Source organism: Schistocerca serialis, chromosome 7 (genome assembly GCF_023864345.2).
Source record: "Schistocerca serialis cubense isolate TAMUIC-IGC-003099 chromosome 7, iqSchSeri2.2, whole genome shotgun sequence".
Lineage (NCBI taxonomy): Eukaryota > Metazoa > Arthropoda > Insecta > Orthoptera > Acrididae > Schistocerca > Schistocerca serialis.
In genome coordinates, this window is record NC_064644.1 from 528,329,290 (window position 1) to 528,356,455 (window position 27,166).

The following is a 27,166-nucleotide window of genomic DNA, read 5'->3' on the forward strand; positions in this document are numbered from 1 at the left end:
TACTGCCCATTCTGTTGTGTCCCTGTCTGGCACATGTAGTGCAATTAGCCTGTCACATGTGTTTGTCCTGGGGGATTTTCTTGTCTCATGGATGTTAATGTTACATGTTACCTGTACACAACAATCACCCAGGGAGGATGCTCCAATAAAGTGGTTGTTTTGTTGCAGTTGGTTGGCAGGACAGTCAATTTATACATCAATACCACCAGTCTTGTCAATTTTCAAACATATTTACAACTAGGGGCACCAGAACTCACTCCATCAGTTTAGAGGACTCGACTTTCTCAGCCATATGCAATGCTGATACTGAGAACCTTTTGTCACTGGACACACCCACATCTTTTGGATTCTCCATCAATGGCACAGTAAACGTCACCTCAGAGAATGTTCCTTATCCACAACTGGATGTGCTCTGCACTGAATTCCTTGATTTTTTTTCTTCTGGTGTGGAAAAGCAGAGAATTTTGAATCTCACATTTCACTTAAACCTATGGCACAGTCTCACTTTTGTTATCAGCTGGCACCAGCGGGATACACCTCGCTCCAGGAACATACATTTTTCTGGCTGAGGCAGCGTTCTGTAGATGCTACTGTACTGAGCTAACGCTCACGTATGCAGGATTGACACTAGAGGCTCCTCAGTCAGCATCCAGCATGAGTCTACAACACCAGCTGTGTGCACTGACTCAAAACTAGTGCCACCAATGTCAATTATGTTTACACTTGTCTATAGCTAGTCTGACATGAGCCTCCCAACTGTAGTCCATGCCATGTTGACATTTGTTTCTCATCATGCAGCCTTGGAGATCTGGACATTCTTGCATTACTGACACTATACCACCACCTGGCAGTTTCATGTTATTGCACCTTGTGCTGTTGTGTGTTGTCTACCAATAAAGAGATTACAAAAACCACAGTTCATTTCTATTGTGGACCACAACAATTACCATTTAGGTATTTCCACACAACAATGATTTCGGCTTTGACCATTCTCAAGAGAAAGTTGAAATGTCACAAAACGTCCAACCTGCCTAAGTGACAGAAGGAAATTATGTACCAACATAAGTTACCCTCTGCCATGCACCGTATGGTGGATTGCAGAGTATGTATGTAGATGTGGATGTAGAAGGACTGACTGGTTAGCAGTGAATATTTTTTTGTTGATACATACATTTACAGCAGTCTTTGAAGAAGTTTAAATTATTTTAATATTAAATATCTAGTCAGTGGATGTCTAACACTTATGTTGACACACACACACACACACACACACACACACACACACACACACACACACACACACACACACACGAGATGTTATCAAATATTTAATGATCGTAGCAGAAAACATGACATGAGAATAAAATGCAATCTCTAAATGGTGATTAATTATTAAAATACATTATAGAAATGAATCATAAAATTATTTAATTGGATTGATAAAAAACTACTCACCAAGGCGGCAGCAGAGCACACACATAGAAGACTGTTGTGATTGGCAAAGCTTTTGGAGCCATTGGCTCCTTCTTCAGGCAGAATGGTCGAAGGGGAAGGAAGAAGGGTGAAAGAAGAGTACTGGAGAAGTCTAGGAAAAGGGGTAGAGTTTGGGAAAGTCACCCAGAACCGCAGGTCAGGCGAGACATATTGTACAGGATGAGAAGGAAAGACTGATTGTTGGGAATTGCATCAGACGAGATTTGAAAACCTGAGAGCTTGAAGGTGAAAGACAAGGTAATATGCAAGACAGAGATTACTACTAAAACATCGTGCATGAGTTAATAAGCCTGAAAAGCTAAGTATATTGTACATAAGAGAGGTGGGAGGGGGTGGTGAAAAACAGACAGGAAAGACAATGAAAGATGTAGAAAAGTAAAACAGAGTGAAGCAAAGAGTAGTTACAGTGAAGAAAAGCTGAAACTGAAGAAATTAACATAAATTAAGGCCAGGTGGGTGGTGAGAACCAAGGACATGTAGTGTCATGACTTCCTCCTCCTGTGCAGATGCACATATATTGCCCGAACTCGGAACTGGTAAGAATGTCTTCCATGTGTAATGAGTGTGTTGGGGTGTGACACTATGAATGTAATGTGTGGATATACAAGGTGAGAATGTGGGTCTTGCAGGAGGCACGCATGAGATAGTCCCTGCAGTCGCACTATCCTCTGTGCCCTCGGTGGCTCAGATGGGTAGAGTGTCTGCCATGTAAGCAGGAGATCCCGGGTTCAAGTTCTGGTCAGGGCACACATTTTCACCTGTCCCCGTTGATATATATCAACACCCATTAGCAGCTGAAGGTATTAATATAATTCTAATATCGTTCAAGCTCTCAGATTTTTAAATCATGTCCGATGAAGTTCCCAACACTCAGTCTCTCCTTCTCATCCAGTACGGTAAATCTCCCCTGACCCACAGTTCTGGGAGACATCCCCAAAATCTACCTCTTTTTCTAGACCTCTCCAGTCCTTTTCCTTCACCCTTCTTCCTTCCCCTTCAACCCTTCTGCCTGAAGAAGAAGCCACTTGCCAATTACAACAGTCTTATGTGTGTGTTCTGCTGCCGCTTGGTGAGTAGATTTTTTATCTATCCAACTAAATAATTTTGGAAATGAATGATAAACTACATAACTCACTGTTAGTCTATAAATGTAAGTTGCCATGACCAAACAAATACAGTTTACATTTCACACAGCACATATGCTTTCTGATTCTAGAGGTAGAATAAGCAAGAAAATAATCATTGTCTTTGCACTGACAATATTTGTACATTTTTCATCTGAAGCAGTGACTATAGAGTGAAACTCATTCTACACATCACTCCTCCTCTAATAGAATACATTTGCAATTGTAGAGTTTGCATCAAATAATTTTCACCTTACATGCTCCACAGTCTCACAAAATATAGCTGCTTGTAGTCCATCAGATCCTGACAATTTGTCATTTCACTCTGTCAGTGCTACTTTACAGCACCAAGATCGTATACTCATCTCCCGTGCTAACATCATGTCACAAGTAGCCTTACACTGCTTCATTCTTCAGTAAGAGAGAACGAGTCGGAATATGAATCAACCATGGCACTACAGTCCTGAGACTCTTCACACTCCCTGAACTACAGCAGGAACAAAGGAAAACTATTAGCACTGATGTAACAGTAGTGCCTTGACTTGTGTATGCAACCCAAACATCACATTCATGATCACTATTTCTGATCTCTACTAGCAACCTGCTGAATATTTTTGAAACAGAATATAAATCTCCATTCTGGACACTAGATAGGGATGGAAAGTATGTATATTTCTAGTTCTGAGGTTTTGAATTCCACAGCTCATTCCAAATTCACTCTTATTACTATTAACAAATGACATTAGGGAGAAAATGTGTTGGAATTATAAGAATCTCAACTTTACACAATATTCTTGCTGCATACCTCTATGGATTTTCCAGCCTTAACTGTATCACCCCAGAGGGTTATGGAAGAGGATAGTATTTAGTGAAAGTGTGCTAGCGATCTTGCTTGCAGCTCAACAAATAGAGTGATTTCTAAATGCAAAATAGGCAGAACTGATTTTTGGTTAGTTTATCCACATGTTAATACCACCTCAGTCTGTTCTACATTTTGATGCTTAGGAATTTCAAACATGAAGTTTCACTTGGTGTATGCTCATTGATCAATACTTGGCTACCTACAAATAACAATTATTTTTCTGGAGTTTTACAGTATGAGTGTTTTGTAAGATTAAGGGTTAAGCTGTTTGCTATTAACCAGTTGTGGGCTTTTTATGCTGTTCTGCTGGCTGTTTTTGGACATACCACCAGTATACTTACCAACAAACATCACAGTTTTCAGTAAGTCCTCCAATGCCTTTGCTAAATAATGTATTCAGGTGAAGAGCAGGTATGGATCAAGTACCTAACCTATCAGGGCATCATATGTAATATTTTCTCATTCCAAATTTAGTTATATTCCTGTGTATCATTTCTAAATCTGACCCTTTGTCCCATGTTGTTATAGTATGACCCCACCATGCTATGGCATCAGACTGGGATGGACATAACTAGAGTTGGAAGGGTGCATGAGATTATATTTTACAACTAGATGTTTCACAAAGATGTGACTTATGATACTTTGACATTGAGGGTAGTGGAACACCAGTTTGGGAAAAGTGAGACGGATTTTGGTAAGAATATTCTTCAGTTCGGGTCATGACAAAAGCTAGTCAAGATTTAAAAGAAGACATGGTTAAGATGTTCCTGTATAGCTATGTAGGCTGGTATTGGGTCAGGCTTTGCTGTTTACTGGGGATGGTTGGAGTATTCAGGAACAGACATTTTCAATAAGTTACCAGCAACTGTAAAGAGTTTAAGTACTAATCAACTTCAGTTTCACAGAAGCCTGAATTATTTACTGGTGGCCAACTCCTCCTACTCTGTTGATGAACTTCTAAGTAGAACCAACTGATGTTAATATTAGTAATAATGTCATGTCATGTCATGTCATGTCATGACTACAATCAACTCCATATCAAAAGTAGGTAAGTCAGTTAAGTACATGAATTAGCACTGAAAGTATATTTATTATCTATGCACACAGACAGAACAGAACTTCATCCAAGAATGTTAACAGTGGCTCTATGCTTTTGTCTTCTTCATGAAGGGTAATAGTTCTTGATCTCTTAAGTGACATCCAGCAAGTGACAAAGGATATATTACCTGAAACAGCATTTTAATACTTTTCTACTATCCCACTGTGGTGGTGTAAGCCATCGCCAGCACACTGGTTGGCAAAGAGGTTGCAAGAAGACTGATAATACGCACTGAATCAAGAGCGCATATCAGGAGAGAGGCGAAAAGACAGACTAGGAAATAACACGCTGCTAATGCCCCAGAACACCCCCTCAGGCCTGGACATGCGCTCTGGCAACAGTTTTTCAGAGGATGTTCCTGTTGCCTCACAAACCAGGTGGCATGGTACAGTCAGGAGTATGTCGTCGTCCACAATCACGGCTCCTGGCTCATCTTTACATCCAGCATCCTGTTTCCCTCCCAGTAGTTGTTTGCATTTTTCCTACATAACAACAGAGCAGCATTTCGAAGGGGAGGGGGAAGGAGGAATGTGTCAGCATAAGCTGTCGCCAGCACACTAGTCGGCAAAGAGGTTGCAAGAGGATCGATAATAGGCACTGAATCTAGCCTGTTTGTCAAGTGAGAGACCAAAGAGACTCGGAAGCAACATGATGCCAACAGCCTTTCGACCACAAGTATTTAGATTGTCGCCATGGACCAGAGGGCCCATAGAGTCACAGAAAGTCAGCCCAGTCACAGACAGTGTCAGTCACAGTTGCAGTCAGTTCAGTTACTATCTCAGTCACTATTCTTTTTGACATTTGTCAGTTCACGACACTGGCTGTGAGAGTGTGGTGTTTATAGTGGGACTTGTACTTCACCAGCAGTGAGGCTGTGGACTATTACAGAAGAGCATGTACCACAACAACTTGCTTAAAGATAAGTAACTTCTTGTTCTTATTAATGAAGAATCCTGTTAATACATGTGTGTAGTTCTGTTGTAGAAAGAGGGCACCAGCCACCAAACAACATCCTCTCTCTTGCTTTCCCTGGTACAACAGTCTAAAATGGCAACAATGACACACAACCCACTTCCTGCACAGGTGTAAAATTCCACTTCCAGAATCAGGCTCTCTCACTGGCCTGTGCTTTCTGTTGTAGCATTCCTGTTATATGCAGATGTAATGACAGGCAGTGTTATACTCCACTCTCTCTGTTTGGCATCAACATACATTCAGAGCATCTCTCTTAATGTCTCAGTGAAACATTCTGAGAGGTCCTCCGTCTGTGGGTGGTCGGCAGTTGTCATCTTGTTGATGGCGTCGCAACATGAAATTACCTCAATACCAATCTCAGGTGGACAACTTTTCCGCAATCAGAGACGATTGCACACGGTACTCCATCTACATCTACATCTACATCTACATCTACATCTACATCTAAACTCCGCGAGCCACCTTACGGTGTGTGGCGGAAGGTACTTATTGTACCACTATCTGATCCCCCCTTCCCTGTTCCATTCACGAATTGTGCGTGGGAAGAACGACTGCTTGTAAGTCTCCGTATTTGCTCTAATTTCTCGGATCTTTTCGTTGTGATCATTACACGAGATATATGTGGGCGGTAGTAATATGTTGCCCATCTCTTCCCGGAATGTGCTCTCTCGTAATTTCGATAATAAACCTCTCCGTATTGCGTAACGCCTTTCTTGAAGTGTCCGCCACTGGAGCTTGTTCAGCATCTCCGTAACGCTCTCGCGCTGACTAAATGTCCCCATGACGAATCGCGCTGCTTTTCACTGGATCATGTCTATCTCTTCTATTAATCCAACCTGGTAAGGGTCCCATACTGATGAGCAATACTCAAGAATCGGACGAACAAGCGTTTTGTAAGCTACTTCTTTCGTCGATGAGTCACATTTTCTTAGAATTCTTCCTATGAATCTCAACCTGGCGCCTGCTTTTCCCACTATTTGTTTTATGTGATCATTCCACTTCAGATCGCTCCGGATAGTAACTCCTAAGTATTTTACGGTCGTTCCCGCTTCCAATGATTTACCACCTATGGCATAATCGTACTGGAATGGATTTCTGCCCCTATGTATGCGCATTATATTACATTTATCTACGTTTAGGGAAAGCTGCCAGCTGTCGCACCATGCATTAATCCTCTGCAGGTCCTCCTGGAGTACGTACGAGTCTTCTGATGTTGCTACTTTCTTGTAGACAACCGTGTCATCTGCAAATAGCCTCACGGAGCTACCGATGTTGTCAACTAAGTCATTTATGTATATTGTAAACAATAAAGGTCCTATCACGCTTCCCTGCGGTACTCCCGAAATTACCTCTACATCTGCAGATTTTGAACCGTTAAGAATGACATGTTGTGTTCTTTCTTCTAGGAAATCCTGAATCCAATCACAAACCTGGTCCGATATTCCGTAAGCTCGTATTTTTTTCACTAAACGTAAGTGCGGAACCGTATCAAATGCCTTCCTGAAGTCCAGGAATACAGCATCAATCTGCTCGCCAGTGTCTATGGCACTGTGAATTTCTTGGGCAAATAGGGCGAGCTGAGTTTCACATGATCTCTGTTTGCGGAATCCATGTTGGTTATGATGAAGGAGATTTGTATTATCTAAGAACGTCATAATACGAGAACACAAAACATGTTCCATTATTCTACAACAGATTGACGTAAGCGAAATAGGCCTATAATTATTCGCATCTGATTTATGACCCTTCTTGAAAATGGGAATGACCTGCGCTTTCTTCCAGTCGCTAGGTACTTTACGTTCTTCCAGCGATCTACGATAAATTGCTGATAGAAAGGGGGGCAAGTTCTTTAGCATAATCACTGTCTTCTTCTAGGACCATTGCAATATCTCAATGTTTGGCAGTTAGAAATTTATGGTCACAGTGTGCCGGGTGAAGTAGTCACCGCATACTATTAGCATTGATTCCCATTTATTGGCTTTGGAAATCTCACTAAGAGGACAATTCCAACCTGGTGAAATGGGGTGCTGCAGGCAGAATTGGTATCAGGTGCCCCCGGAGTAATTGTGGCATGTACTTCCATCATTGGCATTCCTTACAGTGATTTGAGGAGTGTCTAATGTATCAGTTGTGACGTGGCCTGTGATACCCATATCTGGTTCTGTGTAGATTCATCACAAATCCCAAGTGATCAAACAGCAGAGTGTCATGGAAATATTTTAGGATAATGAGATAGATGGGCTGGGTTGACGACTGACCATTTCTGCTCCAATGCATCATAGTTCATCTTACGTAACATTCTGCTTATTATCTCTATTTTACTTTGGTTGGTTCTCCCTTCTTCGAGGCTTTTTATGGTTTTCAACAGTGCTGGATCTTCCCTCTGTCGAGCAGCAACGTTGTTTAGTGGAGTGATGGCTGAGATTTAATACACACTACTGTGTTCCAAACAATGATTGGTTTAAGTGCAGTCCTTGTGTGTCTGCTTTTGTATACTACTGTGACATTGTGCTCCTGAAGCCTCAGCACCCATCTCACCAGTTAACCCAATGTACCCTTCTTGCTAGTCAACCAAAATGGTGGTCCACATTAATAATGAATGGATTGTCAAATCAGTATGACTTGAACTTGTTGATGCTCTGAACAACTGCAAGGCACTCATTCTTGGGTGTAGAGTAGTTTACCTCAGATATTGATAGTATTCTGGAAGCATAAGCTATCACCTTTTCAGCACCTCCCTGAATTTTTACTAGAACTGCACATATCTCATTACCACTAGTACTGGTGTGAAGTTCTCTCTCAGCATTCTCATTACACAATGCTAGGGCTGAAGATGATTTTAGCACCTCCTTGAAGGTCAGGAAAGATCTCTCTTGCACATTGTTCCAGCGAAATTATGTATCTTTCTACAGGAGTTCTTGCAAGGGATGTACCTCCACATTCTGAGGAAACTTCTCACATAAAAAATGTGCCAACAAGATGGAAAATCTGACTGCTCATACTCTCTCTGGACAGAAGCAGGATCCATTCTCATTGATTAGGCATCACCAGATTCTTATTTCTTTGGTGATGAAGAGGCACTTTTTGGGATTCAGATAGGGGCCTGCAGTCTGAACATAATTCAATGTGGTTGTCTGGCAGCTTCAATATTCTTCAAATGTCTTAAAAAAATTACAGTATCATCTAGAAGCAAAGACTCACCACCGATTTAAGATGTCAAAGCTGCTTGTCATGCATGTGTTATACAGCCCAAATGGCATAACTTTAAACTCATGGAGAGAATCATATGTTATGAAGGCAGTCTTTCCCCAGTCATCTTCAGCAACCTCAATTTGCCAGTAACTTGTCTGAATATTCATAGCAGGGAAATACTTGACTCCTTCCAAGCAGTCCAGGGTGTCATCAATGCACAGCAATAGGCAGACTCCCTTTTTCATGATTTTATTCTGTTACCCGTAGTCAGTACAGACATGTCATGTGCCATCCTCCTCCTTCACAAGGACCACAGGAGAGGACCAAGAACACTCTGAAGACTCAATGATTTTAATCCACAACATCTTTTCCACTTCCTCCCAAATTATGTGTAATTCAACTGGTAACACTATACGAGTGCTGGCTAGTTGATGGATGATCCCCTGTGTTAATATGGTGTTTTACCACAGGCCTCTTGGTCTATCTTTTCTCCATTCCAGATGTGAAAGCATCCAAAAACTGACATAAAACAGACAGCACTTGGAAATGTTGTCCCTCTGTCAGATAAATCCTATTTGTAATTTGATAGTTTTTCCATCCACTGTCTTGTCTGTAGTGCTGGCAGAACACAATACTTCAATACTTTGTTTATGGTATGAGCTGCCCATCCTGGATTGCTTCAGTTGTTCCTATGCACATATCTTTAGGGATGTGCTGTGGCTTGTGACATTTAGTTATCCAGAGTTCTCCTTGACTACCTGCACTGCTTATGGTGTTGCTGGTATGCTTTTTTTCTTTCTATTTTTTTTTCTTTTGGGCTTTAAAAAATCAACAAAGGCTTCACAATGATGACTGGAACTTTTTCCATTTAAGAAGGGAATGAAGGTCTGAGTTTATCATAGCACTGACAAGAATGACAAGTGTAGATTAGGAAAGGAAGTGGGAAAAGCCCTTTTTAGAGGAACCATCCTAGCATTTTCTTTAAGTGATTTCTCTAAATCACAGAAAACCTAAATCTAAATGGCCGGATAGGGAATTGAACTGACATAATACTTGATGCAAGCCCAGTATGCTAACCACGGCACACCTGCCTTCATCCATCGGAACAGCTCTGTCAATCTGGACCTATCTTCTTCCACAGTCTAGGCTGCTTCTGATGCCTGTGACAGGTCCCATCTGGGAATAATGAAGTGACTATATTCTGTAAAGCTGCAAAATTCGAAAGGCTGTGTCCTGTTCCTGTTAGTTATTCCTGCAATACATGTTCCTATCATTTGGACATACTTCCCATTTGTAACTTACAGCATAATCACTTTCTTATCATGGAAAAGTCTACTTTAGCCTGTGATGACAAGCATTTAGCATTACAGAAAAAGAAGTTCTTGAATCAAATAGAACCTGGCTAAGGTAGCCTATTGATTATGAAATTTCCCAACATCTTGGTAACTGGTGTCCACAGAAGATTTTCGCCTGCGGCAATCTCACATCCTCAGATGGTCATTTCACTTAATTTTCCTGAATTTTGGGAGCTAGGAATTGGGCTGGTACCTCTCTATGGTGATGGGAAACAGGTAAAGCACTGGGGAGTGACCTATGCCAGGGTGTGGCAATTTGCTTCTTCCTTTGGTTCAACTATAATCATCTGCAGGTGAGTGGCATGAATAGGAATGTTGTGATTTTTGACATTTTGTGATGTAATAGTCATTAAATGTTCGTCTCCTTTCTCCTGGACATCCACAGTATCCTCCATCTTCCAAATTTCTATTGTTATGCAGATGCTAATACTTGTCAGAAGAGTTGGTCATAGCTGTGTTGGTTGGATGCTAGGTTGTCTTTTTATGGCTGTGTAGTAAGTCCAGTCTTTTTTCACATGGTGTTTCCTACTGGTGGCAGAGACTGGTACTAAATATTGATGCAACTGTTCTTCAGCATTCTCTATTATTTCCTGATACATGGAGCCAACATTCATGGCTGCTGTTTCCTGCGTTTGCTAACTCTCAGATCTGGCTGCCATAAAATGCTGTGTCTCTTCGCTTACAATTTGACATATGATGGAAGTGAGGTCATGGTACTCTTCCACAACTGCCATAGGCACCATATTCAAGAGTCAATCACACCTCTTGTGTCAGATTCTTTTCTTTTGGCTTTCCTTGACGCCTTGGCAACACTTCTGAATTATTCTATTGTAGTATCTTTTACAGCAGAGTTTGGTACATGTTTTCTGCAACTCCTTTCAAGAGAGAGATTTTTTTGGCTTCAGTCACTTTCAAATTCACAATATGGCATAAGCACAAAGCATTCAGTACTTAAGGAAGTATTATTTCCCCACGAGGTTTGGCCCTGTTCTTCAATTGTTCTTTCACCAAGCAAACTTACTACTGATTATCACCAAATGTTTTCTTTAGTTCAGTCTGTAATTTGTCTCAGTTATTGAATTCCTCTTCACTATTCTCAAACTACAACTGTGCTCTGTTGCCCAACTGAAAGCACACTTACAAAATTACCTAATGTGTCATATCGTCACATCTCTTATTTGGTGAATCACTAATTCTTTCAGCAATTTCATCATGTTCTGGCCATCATCTCCAGAAAACACTGATGGATTCCTGATGTGCAGCTGTCTTATTTACATTTGCAATCAAAGTAACATGAATATATATGGACCTGGGAACAAGCTACTGCTTCTATTTTGTTTCCTGTTATGTAGAAATTGCTTTTACATTGCCTAATTGGAGCCATAGTGATCCAAATATTTTGAAGTTTCTGATGTTTGTTTTGTTTTGTTTTAGGGGACAAAAATGACTAAGGTCATACAAACCCATCTCAGAACCTTAGAACATGAATATGATAAAGGAATTCCAAATGATTGTGCATTAAGCCCAAGCAATGGAAGAAAAAGAGCTAATATGAAGGGCTACTCCTTGGAGGAAGGTCCACAAAATATGCTGTCAAGATAATGGAGATCCCGAACTAAAGATTAGATGTCCTTTGCCCTATTGCTATGATGGATAGAAAGTAAAATGTGGTCAACAGCCCACCCATAACTCAGTAACGGTCAATTACTCAGACGGTAAACACACACTATGTGATCAAAAGTATCTGGACATCCCCAAAAACATACGTTTTTCATATTAGGTGCATTGTGCTGCCACCCACTGCCCGGTACTCCATATCAGTAACCTCAGTAGTCATTGGACATTGTGAGAGACCAGAATGGGGTGCTCTGCAGAGCTACGGACTTCGAACATGGTCAGGTGATTGGAGGTCACTTGTGTCATATGTCTGTATGTGAGATTTCTTCACTTTTAAACATCCCTAGGTCCACTGTTCCTGATGTTATAGTGAAGTGGAAACGTGAAGGGACACATACAGCACAAAAGCATACAGGCTGACCTCATCTGCTGACTGACAGAGACCACAGACAGTTGAAGAGGGTCATAGTGTGTAATAGGCAGACATCTATCCAGATCATCACACAGGAATTCCAAACTGCATCAGGGTCCACTGCAAGTACTATGACAGTTAGGTGAGAGGTGAGAAAACTTGGATTTCATGGTCGAGCGGCTGCTCATAAGCCACACAACATGCAGGTAAATGCCAAACAACACCTCACTTGGTGTAAGGATTGTAAACATTGGATTATTAAACAATCAAAAAACATTGTGTGGAGTGACAAATCACAGTACACAATGTGGCAATCTGATGGCAGGGTGTGGGTATGGTGAATGCCCGGTGAGTATCATCTGCCAGCGTGTATAGCACCAACAGTAAAATTCAGAGGCAGTGGTGTTATGGTGTGGTCACGATTTTCATGCAAGTGGCTTGCACCCCTTGTTATTTTACATGGCACTATCACATCAAGCCCTACACTGATGTTTTAAGCACTTTCTTGTTTCCCACTGTTTAAGAGCAATTTGGGAATGGCGATTGCATCTTTCAACACGATCGAGCTCTTGTTCATAATGCACAGCCTGTGGCGGAGTGGTTACATGACAATAACATCCCTGTAATGGACTGGCCTGCATTGAATCCTGACCTGAATCCTATAGAACACATTTGGGATGTTTTGGAACACCGACTTCATGCCAGGCCTCACTGACCAACATCGATACCTCTCCTCAGTGCAGCACTCCATGAAGAAAGGGCTGCCATTCCCCAAGAAACCTTCCAGCACCTGAATGAACATATGCCTGTAAGAGTGGAAACTGTCATTATGGCTAAGGGTGGGCCTATGCCATATTGAATTCCAGTATTACTGACTGAGGGTGCCACAAACTTTTAAGTCATTTGCAGCTAGGTGTCTGGATACTTTTGATCACATAATGTACATTAAAATGTAAGCAGTTAAAAAGAGGGCATTTGGTCAGGAAATGGTAAACCATCAAAGGCTGATGCCAATGAGCACAAAGTGGTGGGGGATCAACTATCAACAAATGGCAATGGCTAAAATGACACTGCCCAATACATAACCTAGCTAAAATGATCTCCTCATAGCGAGAGTGCCAAGAGGAGGTTGGCCAAGTAGCCCAGATAGGTTTAATACCCCAGAGCTAGTTCCCATGAAGGGAAGACCAGTGGTTATGCCAAAGTGACAGATGACAGATGGCAACACGGAGATCATTGGAAGGACTGGAAGAACTAGTGGGCCAAGGTTAGAATGACTGCAGCCTCGGCAACAGCATCAGGAGCCTTGTTTCCCATCAGATTGATGTGACCAGGGACCCACATTAATATCATAGGTGCTCCCTCATGAGTGAGCAAGTGAAAGCTTTCTTGGAACTGTTACACTAAGGGATGGACTGCGTGTAGCACACATAGGCTCTGAAGGGCACTGAGAGAATCAGAGCAGATATGAGAACTGAAAAACCTGTGTCAGTGGATGTACTGTATGGCCTGATACAGGGCAAAGAACTCTGCTGTGAATACTGAGCAGTGTTACAGAAGCCAATACCGACACCACAGTCAGTCCGAGAGCAATCAGTTTATACAAAGGTACTACTGCTAAGTTCTGTGTGAAGCTCAAGAAACTCACAGAGATAGATAGAATATGGAGTAGTGTCCTTAGGAAGTGCATGAAGTCTAAAGTGAACACAGGCTATGGCATGAAGCCAAGGTGGCAGGTAGCAATAGCTGAAAGTGAATTCAAGGAGGTAACAGAAGAGGGATGTGCATCATACTGGTAAGCAAAGGAGTCATTGAAAAAGAAATATCTGACATACTGAAAACTCCTATTATTAATTTTCACAATCTGATATTTATTAAATTTATTTTTGGATTCAGTTATAAAATAATGATATAACTTGGTGAAGATTATTCTTTTGTCAAAGATGTTTGTAAATGCTCTTGTTTTGTAAACACTCTGGAATATTGTTAGCACCACAGAATGTGTAGGAGTAGTGGGCATGCCTCTAATGGAATCCAAAATGTTTTTAATTTTGACAATAACAATTTAATTGTTGGTTTTATGGAAGTGGAGATTGTAAAGTCAGTGCGATATAGGAGAATGTGACATTATTATTATTATTATTATTATTATTATTATAACAGGTGCAATCAGAAACAATGCAACAGGCATTCTAAATATTAATCTAGTCATCTGGAACCCACAAAGTTAAAAAGAATTAAGAATTCAGCCTCAAGAATCTACCCCTAGATGTATTGAAGGGTAAGATTACAAGATGCAGAAATAAAAAATATCTATAGTCTAGTTTTGAATGAATAAGCGATCATTACAAACAGAGAAGGGCGGTCCGATCCACTCCCCACGAAGTACTGCTGAGAACACGTAGGACAAAGAGGGACTGGGTACAGTGGGTGGCCAGATAAGCTATGTGGGAGGGCAAAGAAAGTTTCCTATTAAGCATGAGCCCCAGGAACTTTGTAGTCCCAGTGAATGGAAGAGCAACAAGCCCAAGGTGTAGAGACTGTGAAAGAAACTAATTGCACCATCAGAAATTCATACAAGTGGTTTTGTCAATGGAAGAGCGAAAGTTATTGTCGATGCTCCATAAGTAAAGATATCAAGACATTGCTGGAGATGCTGGCCAAGGAGACAAGTCTGTGAAGAACTGCAATAGATTGCAAAATCGTCTATGAAAAGGGAGCTGAAGATGCCTGGCAGAAGAGAGACTGGACTCAGGTATGGGTATGACAGTGCCTTTATGCCAGCATCTGGGAAACATGTCATCCGTCCAGTTGAAATTGTATTTCCATGCATGAATTGAGTCATGACATTCCTCAGTCCACCAAGGGAGTGGACACAATGTGGTAAAAAGTACAAGAAATGGGATGTTCTGCGGTGGTAAGGATAACGTTTGCACAAGGTACTCAACCTGGTCATGACAACTGATGTTCATTGAAGGTCACTGGAGGAGTAAAGCCTCCAGTCAGCCTTAGAAAGCTGTCAATTGGGTTTACCCGTAGCTGTGGTAGGAGTCAGCAAACAGACAGCATACAGGAAACAGTTACTCAAATACATGTCAGATAGAACAGCCCAATCAAAATGACGGGCAAGTTGTGCAGTGCAGAACAAAAGGTTCAAATGGGAATAGTTGTGTGAGGAGTTTGAAAGGAATGGGGTGCTCCAGTGTCAAGACAAATGAGGTTGAACAGATTGAGAAGATCAGCCAAGAGGGTACCTCTCAGACAGGTACAGAAAGAGCCCCAAAGGGGATGGTGTGCATTAAAGGGGTGAGAGAGTTACAATAAGCTGGAGGAAGTCTGCCATAGTGACCAAATGACAGATGTAAAAGGTGCAAAGTGAAAAGGTGAAAAGGTGAAGCGAGGAAGGAAAATGCGGACTGCAACAACTTTCAGCCAGGTGTTCAATGAGATGGTATGACTATAAATGTCTTCCCAGATGAGCAGCATGACTCCTCCATGAGATGGAAAGCCATCCTCAAGAGCAAGGTTGAAGTAGACTGGAAAGAAATGCGAATGTATCTGCTGATCCAGCATGGGCAGGGAGCATCAGCTGGTCAAGTAAGTATCAATGAAATTCAGCACCGGACATGTAGTTGAGATGTTATTTTATTTTATTCTGACCACCAGTTTCAACATTCCACTATGCCACCTTCTTGTCCCTTACGTGTCTCACAAACAAACCATTTTGTCATCGTGTGTCATATATTCCTAGATGCTATGAGTTCAAAACCGTATACCAAGTGCTTAATTCAAAGACTTGATTGCAACCAAGTCTTCGAATTAAGCACATGGAATACAGCTTCGAACTTACGGCATCCAGGAATATATGGCATTGTATGACCATACTGTTTATTTTTGAGAAATGCATGTGGAGCTGGTAGTGAAAATAAAATAACACCTCAACTTCATGCCTGTTGGCGAATTTCACTGATAAGAAATGAAATGGATCAAAGTGACTGTTAGAACACAATTTTGTTTCCTGGGGGCAACAAACAAGTGGAAACTGCAATTCCAAGAGCAGCCATAATTCCTCCTTGCTCGATCTAATGCTGTGGAGGTTCCATTGGAGAAGAGTCATGACAGGGAAAGGGAGGATGGGGAAAAAGAGAAGGGTTCTCACCTCAGCTGCTGCCAAGTGCCAGCCTTTGAAAACTCACTGCTACATGGCACAGAGACTGGAGGATCCTGCTCCATAAGATCTAGAGAGGTGTCAGCATTCTCACTGGGTTGGTTTGCATATTCCATGGCAGAAAAATGGTTGGCTGTGCACACTGGAAAAACGGAGGTCACCCAGGTGACGGTATCATGTGACAAAACCATTGAAGAGGATCTCAGAGTCAGCAAAGGAGAAGAGCAGTTGTCTTTGCTTGATTTCTTGGAGACTTTACGATTGGCAGATGAAGATTCAGGTGTGTGTTTGCTGGAGGAACATAAAGTCTTCGCAAGAGTATACCTTCTGTCCATTCTCACCTGCTGGCTGTGCAGCAGGTGGTGGTGGTGATACCATGATACTGGATGATTTTACAAATGCAGCATTGAATTTGAGGCCACAAATCTGTGTGGCCATGTCCTTCATGGAGTGAGGTGTAGCAAGACTAGTACTATTACTACCAGATGGTAAAATGCAAGGCTTCTGACTAACCAAGAACTTGCAAGCAACAGGGTAAGGCACTTTTTCCTTCAGCTGGATTTCCTGAATGGCCCACTCACTGAGATACATGGGACATCCTTGGAATGAGGCTGCATGGTTGCCATTGCAATTGATACAGCTGGGAGGAAGAGGTGGGAAATTGCCCTTGTGAGCATCCCTACCCCAAGTAACACATTTGGCCATGTTTTCACAGGTAATTCATGTGTGGCTGTAACATTGATACTGGTACTAGCACACTGGATTTGGAATGTATGGTCAGACGATGACGACTTCATAGCCTGCTTTGATCATTCACGGAAGCACTACTCTATCAAACGTAACAAAAAGAATGCATGTAAGCACGAAGGATGCACCAATCTTTTTCATGACCTGATGGACTATAGTGATGCCCTGGTCAGAGAGGTAAGTTTGGATTTCTCCCTCAGTCAGAGCATCAAGCACCCTTGTGTAAAAAAAAAAAAAAACCACCACATGAAGAATTCAGCATTTGAGAATCACAATTAGTCTCCAAAAGCAAAGTGCCGCTGTGTAAATGAGAGCAGGGCTGGCAGTTGCATCAACATCTCTCTAAATAATAAACACTAACCATAGCAAAGGACTGACCATCTTCAGTACATGATACCATGAGCAACTGAGGTGCAGCTGTGACCGTCTTAGAATTTTTAGTAATAAACTGAAATGGTGTCTGGCTCACTGTGAGAAAATTCCCCATGTTTACCATTGTCTCTGATGGCACACACTTTCCAACTGTGCCCCCCCCCTCCTCTCCTCTCTCAGAGAAGGCTCATCCATCTTAGGTGGTTGGTCACACCTCAGGTCACACCTCCTGATGTCTGGACAGAGGGACCAATTGGTAGTTTGGGGACGTAACAGTTCAGACAGCCTGGGCCTGGCCTGTACCAGTGTAAGTGTGTGAACCCTGCCTGTCAATCTGTGGCTGGGAATTATGAATTATCCATTCATCTGTTACATAGTAGATGCATGGGCCAGCCTTCAGCATGGGCCCGCCTTCTAGAGTGCACAGTGAGTAAGAAGAGACAAAAGGAGGAAGGATAGGAGATGGAGAAAAAAAGAAGAAACAGTGAAGGGACTGTTCTGTGTTAGGCTACTGAAAATTCAGAGCAAATTCCCAAAAATATCCCAGGCATGTTCCCCAAGGGAGGGGAAGAAGAACAGCAAGACACAGACATGCAGCATGGAAGGGAGAAGGTGTAGTACTCAGCACTGAAATGACATTTACCAGCAACACCAACATGCAGACAGAAATGCCTCCTTGACAGACAGTGCTGCTATTTACACCAACATTGAATATTCCAGAATATTTGAACATTACAAACATATGATACTTTGAGAACCATCTAGAGATGATAAATACTAAACAACAAATATTTGCTGGTGACTGGATGTGAAATGGTGATCTGTAGCATTCTAGCCAGTGATGCCATCCACTACTCCACAGCACAGCTTGTGATATTACTGTTAAAGATCTGAGGAAGAAAAATTGGCATATCTTTCTTTCCGCATTAAAGAAATTATAATATAGTCTTGTTTTATGAGATGTTCTATATACTGGAGTAGAACCTCACTACAGGGCACAGTAAGTATACGTAATGTAATGTAATGTAATACAGTGTGAGCTTCTCTATTAGGAGCCTCTGAGAATATAGCATAAAAGATCTGATGGTTGAGTGTTTGTGGATAGCACCTGCTAGTAAAGGACTTTGCAACAGCATAAGCCTAATATGTAAAGGATTGCTCAATTCGGCAAGTGTGCCATGCAATGGTGGCTACACTGCATCACAGATACTGTTTGGTGAGGTAGGGATGACAATTACTGGTGTGGAGAATGAAGAGGTTGAGGCTAATGCCAAAGGAGGTAAGAAGCTGAGATGAAGAGGGCTAGACAAAATACTTAAGACCTAACATGTTAAAGCTTGAAGGAACGAGGATATAGTATCTTGGCTGTGAGTCCAGCTTATGAAGATATCCGGAACGAATGAACTGCACAATGAGTTTATGATTTAGAGCATCTAGGAACGATTTCTATACGTGGCACACAAAAAGATAGGCATATGCAGGTGCCATGCAAGAGCCTATAGGTATGTCAACAGTCTGCATATTTTTCCTCTTTAATGACAAGTGGAGAATGGTATAGATGGTCATCTGTATAAAGAATAAGGTAGTGTGTCTGGAGCCCTAAGGACATTGGGCATGGACAAATGAGATGTTATTGTATATGGAGGAGCCCACATTAACAATCCCATAGCCAAATAACAATAGGGTAGAGACTGTGGAGGGACAGCGAAGGAAGTGGTCCGTCATTTACATTGTTTGTTTATTGTGAATTACACTTATTTAGTTAAATCTTTAGTAAGAATCATCACTTGGTGTATCTTAATCTGTAGCATCTGCTGCCATACTACCCTTCCCTCCCCCCTCCAGACACACAGACACGCATCTTAGGAGAAGTATAACATTCAACAAAATTTGAAATGGTAGGGCAAGTTGCAATGCAAAACACTCACCGAATTGTCTTGCACGTCACTTGATTTTCATCAGATTTATCTGAACAGTCAGTAGCTCCATCACAAACTTTGAAGCGCTCTATGCATTCTCCATTCTGACACTGGAAGTTTAGTGCTCTGTAATTTTATTTTGGTTAATGACAATCCTTATACTCATTGATCTACAATTACAGACAGCAGAAAATGATAATCACTTACCCACAGTTCTGTCTTTTTACTCTGGCCACAGGATTTTCTGCTATAGATGAAACTGTTAAAGAAAGAAAGCAACTTTTTTTCAGATACACTGGTAGTTAAAACCTTGTTAGGTCACTAGATACTAAATAAGCATAGATTTTATTGACACTAAAATGCAGTCTGAGTTTCTGGTCAGTTAATAGTAGTATTTTTATTCTGTTTCACTGTTAACGATAAACAAACATCTTATTTCACACTGACATACCACCAGTCCAGATGGAAAGTACTGTAAGTTATTTTTTTCTCAGTTATATTTTAAAGTGCATATAGCTACAGATAACAGAACAGTTAACTGGAGTCTTCATTAATACTCAAAGTGTCTTAATACCAGTTAATTTCTGTATTTGGCTAGACGGGGAATGGTGACTACACAATCAAGCAATGGGGCAAACTAATTTTGGACATAGATTCAATTAGAAGAACCCTTTGCAATTCAAAAATGCAATTACAAAACATAGAAAAAAATGCTAGTTTATCCTTTTTGCTAAGTCTCATAGATCTTGAAAAAAAACCTTTAAACTCAGTTTTAACAAAACTGAAAGCAACAAGTCATCGACAAAATTATCAAGATCCATGAATTTTAGAACAACACACCAGCCTACTAAACAATGTGATATACTCCAAATTCCATTATGCACATGAACGTATACAAACACATTTTATTTTTTACTTACTCAAATTATTATCTAACAATATGGAAATTTCCTGAGGAGTATCTTTAACCAATTTTTGTAAAATCAAATACATGATTGATTGTCACAAAAACATATGTTGCAGGTATAATCTTTTATAAAAATTGAAGTAGAATTATGTTTATAAAAGAATGTAAAATGTTAATAGGAACTGAAGCACATAAAAGGAAGAAGAGACCAATCTAATTTTGTCTAAAATTAACAGATTCTAATACCGATTGTTAAAAACACAGAGGATGCAAGTTTTGGTTTGGAAAATATGTGAATCTACTAATCTCACCACTGGGACTACAACTGCATTTTATGATATGGAGCATGGTGACTTATACAATTTCATAAACACTATTTGGAAAGCGTTATTTTTTATATTGCTTGTACTTGTTAAAAGAACTGGGTCTGCACAGGGGAAGTTGATTAGTTTAGTTTTGGCTGACTTCTGTTATGATGTGTGGAACATAAAGCCATTAAGAAGACGGAGTTATTAAAATTTGCAAACTGTGTGCTTATACACACTATTCAAGTTTAATTTAAAAATTACAGATTCGTTGCAAGTCAGGTCAATCATACGCCAATACAAACAACTTGGAATTTAGTCGTAAAATGCTACTGTTGATATCTGCTTGTGACAAAACATACAAAGCTAAGTACAGCTGATCATGACACCTCCTGTTCTACAAATAATGAAACCTGCAAATGAGCTTCATTTTCTATCTGAAGCAGTTATAAATTAATAATATGGAATGACTGAATATAATATTACTGGTGGCTAAACAATCCCTGCCATGTGATGAAAAAAGTTTTTTCAGAGAGAGCAAGTGGAATACATCTCAAGCATCTCTATTCCACTAATAACACTATATTGTTTATATGAATTATATGAATGTGTGGTACAAAAAAGTTTAACAATAAATGGAAAAACTTAACAGAGCACATCCAAAAATAAACAAAAAAATCAAATGCAATTCCTTTAAAATAATGTATAATTGGTACATCAAAATGAAAATGAAACTAATTACCAATGAAGGTGTGGAACCAGTATACTAGTAGGACAGTTGAAGAAAATGGCGGAATAACAATAGAAGAGTAAAACTGGTCTGGGCAGCTTTTGATAATTTTTTTAATGACAGTTTCATTGCGCCCAGAAGGGAAAGCCAACAGATGTGAATACTAATGATCAAAACAATGGTTCAGTAGAACACATAAGTGTTAACAGCAATGAAGAGATCACCTACACATTTGAGAAAGCCGCCACTAAGCTGAGCATTCTTGAGGTCACAGGAAAGAACTGAAGCATAGTTTCATTCAGAGAAAGATGTAAGTGGTTTTTAAAATATGCGAGTATCAGTCATTAATTGGAATTTAGTATTCTACAAGACAAGCATCTAGATGGGAAGCGACCATGGTTCTATTGTATTAACATTCACTTTTATAGTGGTTTTGATGAACCATGGATACATGAGGATCTTTGAGAGCTCAGAAGTATAAGGGAGATTCTTAGAAACTTTAAATCTTTCGTGTACTAGCACCATTAGCAATGAAATTATTTTCATGGATGACAAGTCTTATTACTAGCAGGTGTCATTTGGAGGAAAATATTTTACAAGGTGGTAACTCAGCAGAAAATGAACTCACCAACAACAGTTTTGTTGAGTATGTCAGTGGTGGATGATTTATTGTTTCTGATTACTCACTCAATAGCTTGGTTTAAAGTGCACTCACAAAAAAATGATCAAAGATAAGTGTGTTAGATGTGACTGTCACCCCACCTGAGTTGAGCCCTTCCGTGGCATTACTACTGTATTAAATGTCTTTAAGCAATACTTCTGAGTGTGTGGTAGTATATTACCCACAGTCAGTTCTATGACCATTAATTTATTGTTTAGCACCTTCAGTCACTCACTTCTCATTGAAAAAGCAAGCTTATTCATGTAGGAGAAGGCATATCAACTCCAGAAACCCCTTTTTATGTTTCACCTTCATTATCCTTGACTCCCACATGTCATGTTTTCCAGTAGATTACGTCTTCCTTTGTCAGTAGTGATTAAGGGAGAAGACTACCCTGAATGTTGTGGTTAAGTGGATGGCACCCTGGATGTGGCCTGCAAAACCATTTATCACAGCCTGCAGAGCCGCCATAGTTTTGGTTGCAATACACAGAATGAGATATGTTGTTTTTTCATACACAAAAGTACCTTTCATAACAACCTGTTAAGGAGCAAATAATTTAAATGCAGTCACTTTGTAATAAGATTTTAATGAGGAATGAGTAGTAGTTCAGATGTAAAAGATGTAAACATTAGAAGATGTCATGGTGGATGTATAGAATAAATTTATCATTATAATGTGCTCTGGCATAGCCATAGATAAGTACTTGATTTGTTAAATTGACACCAAAAAATACAATCAGTGTTTCCTTAAGAGGAAGAAGGTGAATTTCTTAGCCAAGCTCACTTGTAAACGACCTTTACTGTTGATTACTGGCTTTGATAGGCATGGCTACCATCTTCAGATGTCGATAAAGGGTTATTACATGTCTCCTATCCCAGCTGTACAAGTACTGTTTGTAAAACACTGCCAGGTATGTAATAACCTGTTATCAAGATCTGAAGATGGTAACCATGCTTACCAAAACTGGCAATTGACAATAAAAGTTGTTAACATGTGCCCTTGGCTAAATAGTTCACCTCCTCTCAGATTAATACGAATCACCCCTAACCACTGAAAATCAATAAACCAATGAAAATTATTTTTATTGAAGAAATTCAGGATCTCTGATGGGTGTACTGATGTAAAGTGGATACGTGATTGCGTTTTTTAGTAAATATGACTCATCACTTCAGTGACAACAACAAGCCACAGGGAGACGAAAAATTTGTGATATGTAGTATGATATTGGCCACAGATTATGGTGCCACACCAAAGTCAGCAATACAAATCAATACCACAGGAACTGCTACGATCTGCAAGAACCAGTGGGAGGCACTCCACAAGACCACAGTCTCCTCTCAGCGTAGCAGTGCCCTGACACTGAGGTCAATGTAGAGTCGAATGTGCAAGAACTCAGCCCTAGTCTGTGACCTCATCTGAAGGAGTCAGCATCTCAGTGTAGGACCAATGAGTTGTTGAAGCTTCTGATGAAGATGCACTCTACTAAAGATAAAAAATTGTACCTCAAGAACAGCTTGTTAATTAGTGCATAAAGTGATGTTTTCATGGTCAGTGACAGCTGTAAATTATCAAACTATCCGGTGGGGGAAAAAAAGTTTAAGTAAGCATTTTATTTATTTATTTATTTATGAGAACAATATGAAAAGCATATAACACGTGCACGCACTCACGCATGAGGTGGCTTTTTGGCCAAAAGCTTAGTTGTTTAGCAGTCTCTTGTTGTGCCTGTCTGTCGCTCAACATCTCCACTATATTCATTGTATGTTTAACTCTAGGAGCCATCCCTACCTTACCACCACATATTCTGTATATGTGCCTGTACATGATATAAGTTATTCAAAAATTCCTGCACTCTTAATATGCAGTACTTGACCTTAATGAACTCTGGAAGTCAATGTCTTCACAATTTACAAAGAGTATGCAAACAATTTTTTTGTCTTTTAAGTGTTAGCTTTTGTTGAATAGTTGAGCAACATCCCTGACATACTATTTCAATAGTTTTGGTGGAATAAGGTTTACAAGTTGTGACAATGTTCACCACACCATTAGAACTGATGTTAAGAAATTTCACTGTAATAACAAATGTTCAAAGTTCAGGTAGAATTATTTCCTGAAGTGAATGTCACACAAAGCTCTGTTTTTGGGACTTTGTGATAACTTTCAAGAGTGGATGATAACTGGAGACAAATTTTGCTTCCAAAAATATTCCATGATATTTACTGAAGTTTTATACTTTGGAAAAGCCATCTCTAACACAGCTCTATCTACATTAATCATGGGCAGTGCATTTTTTCTGCAGTACAAGTACAACTTAATTATGTTCTGGAATGTTTGAAGATATGCTCACAATCAGTCAATGGAAGTTTACGCAAAATTTCATAAATTAAGAAATGCAATCACATTACACTGTGCTGATCAGAAGTTGTAGGACTTTTTGAACACCATGACAAATACATTTTGTCTACAGGTTATCCAAAAGCCAATCAACTCTGAGTCAACATGAAAATTCAGCCACTAGCTTGCATAGGTCTGTTATGGCTTTTGCCACTTCCATGCTGAAGGAAATGGTACCACTCGTCCCAATTAATCACATCCAATAGCCAGGCAAGTTTGGCTATAGGTAGGACACTATTTTGAGCTTACAACGTCTGTTAGAGGGTTGATTAAAAGATGTTCCTAAACCACAGAGTAGGTTGTTTAGACAACATTGATATCAGCATGCACACACTGCTGCAGAGTGAAAATTTCATTCCGTAAATATTTGCGAACTTCGGAAGGGGCTGACTAATGCATCCCAAGCTATAATTCTGTCAAAAAAATAATTTGTTTATCAGTGGTGCAACTGTTTAAAGTTCACAGCAATAATTTGAATGAGCACAACAGGGAAACTGTGATGCCAACTCGAGCAGGATTCTTCAGGTATTGCCAAGTTTTCATGAGAATGTTGACCAAGGATCCATAAGTGCCCCTTTTGAGAGGCCAATTTAACAAAGAAGAAGAGTCACAAGGATACATGAAAGTAATCAAAGCATGAATATCAAGAGCTCAGATGGAAACCCAGTTCTAAGCAAAGAAGGGAAAGCAGAAAGGTGGAAGGAGTACATAGAGGGTCTCTACAAGGGCGATGTACTTGAGGACAATATTCTGGAAATGGAAGAGAACGTAGATGAAGACGAAATGGGAGATACAATACTGCGTGAAGAGTTTGACAGAGCACTGAAAGATCTGAGTCAAAACAAGGCCCCGGGAGTAGACAACATTCCATTAGAACTACTGACGGCCTTGGGAGAGCCAGTCCTGACAAAACTCTTCCATCTGGTGAGCAAGAGGTATGAGACAGGCGAAATACCCTCAGACTTCAAGAAGAATATAATAATTCCAATCCCAAAGAAAGCAGGTGTTGACAGATGTGAAAACTACCGAACTATCAGTTTAATAAGCCACAGCTGCAAAATACTAACGCGAATTCTTTACAGACGAATGGAAAAACTAGTAGAAGCCAACCTTGGGGAAGATCAGTTTGGATTCCATAGAAATATTGGAACAAGTGAGGCAATACTGACCTTACGACTTATCTTAGAAGAAAGATTAAGGAAAGGCAAACCTACGTTTCTAGCATTTGTAGATTTAGAGAAAGCTTTTGACAATGTTGACTGGAATACTCTCTTTCAAATTCTAAAGGTGGCAGGGGTAAAATACAGGGAGCGAAAGGCTATTTACAATTTGTGCAGAAACCAGATGGCAGTTATAAGAGTCGAGGGACATGAAAGGGAAGCAGTGGTTGCGAAGGGAGTGAGACAGGGTTGTAGCCTCTCCCCGGTGTTATTCAATCTGTATATTGAGCAAGCAGTAAAGGAAACAAAAGAAAAATTTGGAGTAGGTATTAAAATCCATGGAGAAGAAATAAAAACTTTGAGGTTCGCCGATGACATTGTAATTCTGTCAGAGACAGCAAAGGACTTGGAAGAGCAGTTGAATGGAATGGACAGTGTCTTGAAAGGAGGACATAAGATGAACATCAACAAAAGCAAAACGACGATGATGGAATGTAGTCTAAGTCGGGTGATGCTGAGGGAATTAGAATCGGAAATGAGACACTTAAAATAGTAAAGGTGTTCTGCTATTTGGGGAGCAAAATAACTGATGATGGTCGAAGTAGAGAGGATATAAAATGTAGACTAGCAATGGCAAGAAAAGCGTTTCTGAAGAAGAGAAATTTGTTAACATCGAGTACAGATTTAAGCATCAGGAAGTCGTTTCTGAAAGTATTTGTATGGAGTGTAGCCATGTATGGAAGTGAAACATGGACGATAAATAGTTTGGACAAGAAGAGAATAGAAGCTTTCAAAATGTGGTGCTACAAAAGAATGCTGAAGATTAGATGGGTAGATCAAATAACTAATGAGGAGGTATTTATTAGAATTGGGGAGAAGAGGAGTTTGTGGCACAGTTTGACAAGAAGAGGGGACCGGTTGGTAGGCCATGTTCTGAGGCATCAAGGGATCACCAATTTAGCATTGGAGGGCAGTGTGGAGGATAAAAATCATAGAGTGAGACCAAGAGATGAATACACTAAGCAGATTCAGAAGGACATAGGTTGCAGTAAGTACTGGGAGATGAAGAAGCTTGCACAGGATAGAGTAGCATGGAGAGCTGCATCAAACCAGTCTCAGGACTGAAGACCACAACAACAACAACAACAACAACAACCAAAGCTTCATGTTCTTCAAGTGAAGCATCACCAATGTTACCAATCAACTAGCTGTTATCATAAATGAAGGCAACCTACTAACACTTCTGAATAGTTGACTCATTCTCGCTAATTCTCTATGGAATCTGAATTTTGGCAACACATGACAGCAAGTCCCTACAAACTTGTTTCACTGGAATAATATGCAAGTCAATTTGACGCCACTGGTGATTTTTTCTTGTTTCAACAACTATGAATGCAGAAGTAAAATCTTTCCCCTTGTCATATCCTAGGTGATTCTATCCAACCCTTCTCAACAAAAATAAATATGATTTTTATTATTTTTGGTAACTTGAAGACAGATTTAACAGAATTGGAATTTGGTTCTCTTTTCAGCTTAACGACTTAATGTCCTTCCTGTTGGTCTGAGCATTTCTCCAACCCATATCAGATACAGATTTGCAATGGGTGGTATCAAAGGAGGTCCATTCAGCTTTTATACCAAAACATGATGATAGTGGCATAAATGGAATA

General features: G+C 40.2%; 1 protein-coding gene across 1 annotated transcript in view; it reads right to left on the bottom strand.

The window, feature by feature from the left end:
• LOC126412300 (modular serine protease-like) overlaps nucleotides 1–27,166 on the bottom strand; it is a 263,406-nt gene that overhangs the window by 134,572 nt on the left and 101,668 nt on the right. The window contains exons 2-3 of the mRNA XM_050081821.1: nucleotides 19,544–19,595; nucleotides 19,346–19,462 (exon numbers count right to left, since the gene is read on the bottom strand). Coding sequence (XP_049937778.1) covers nucleotides 19,346–19,462; nucleotides 19,544–19,595 — 169 coding nt within the window. The remainder of the gene's footprint in view (nucleotides 1–19,345; nucleotides 19,463–19,543; nucleotides 19,596–27,166) is intronic.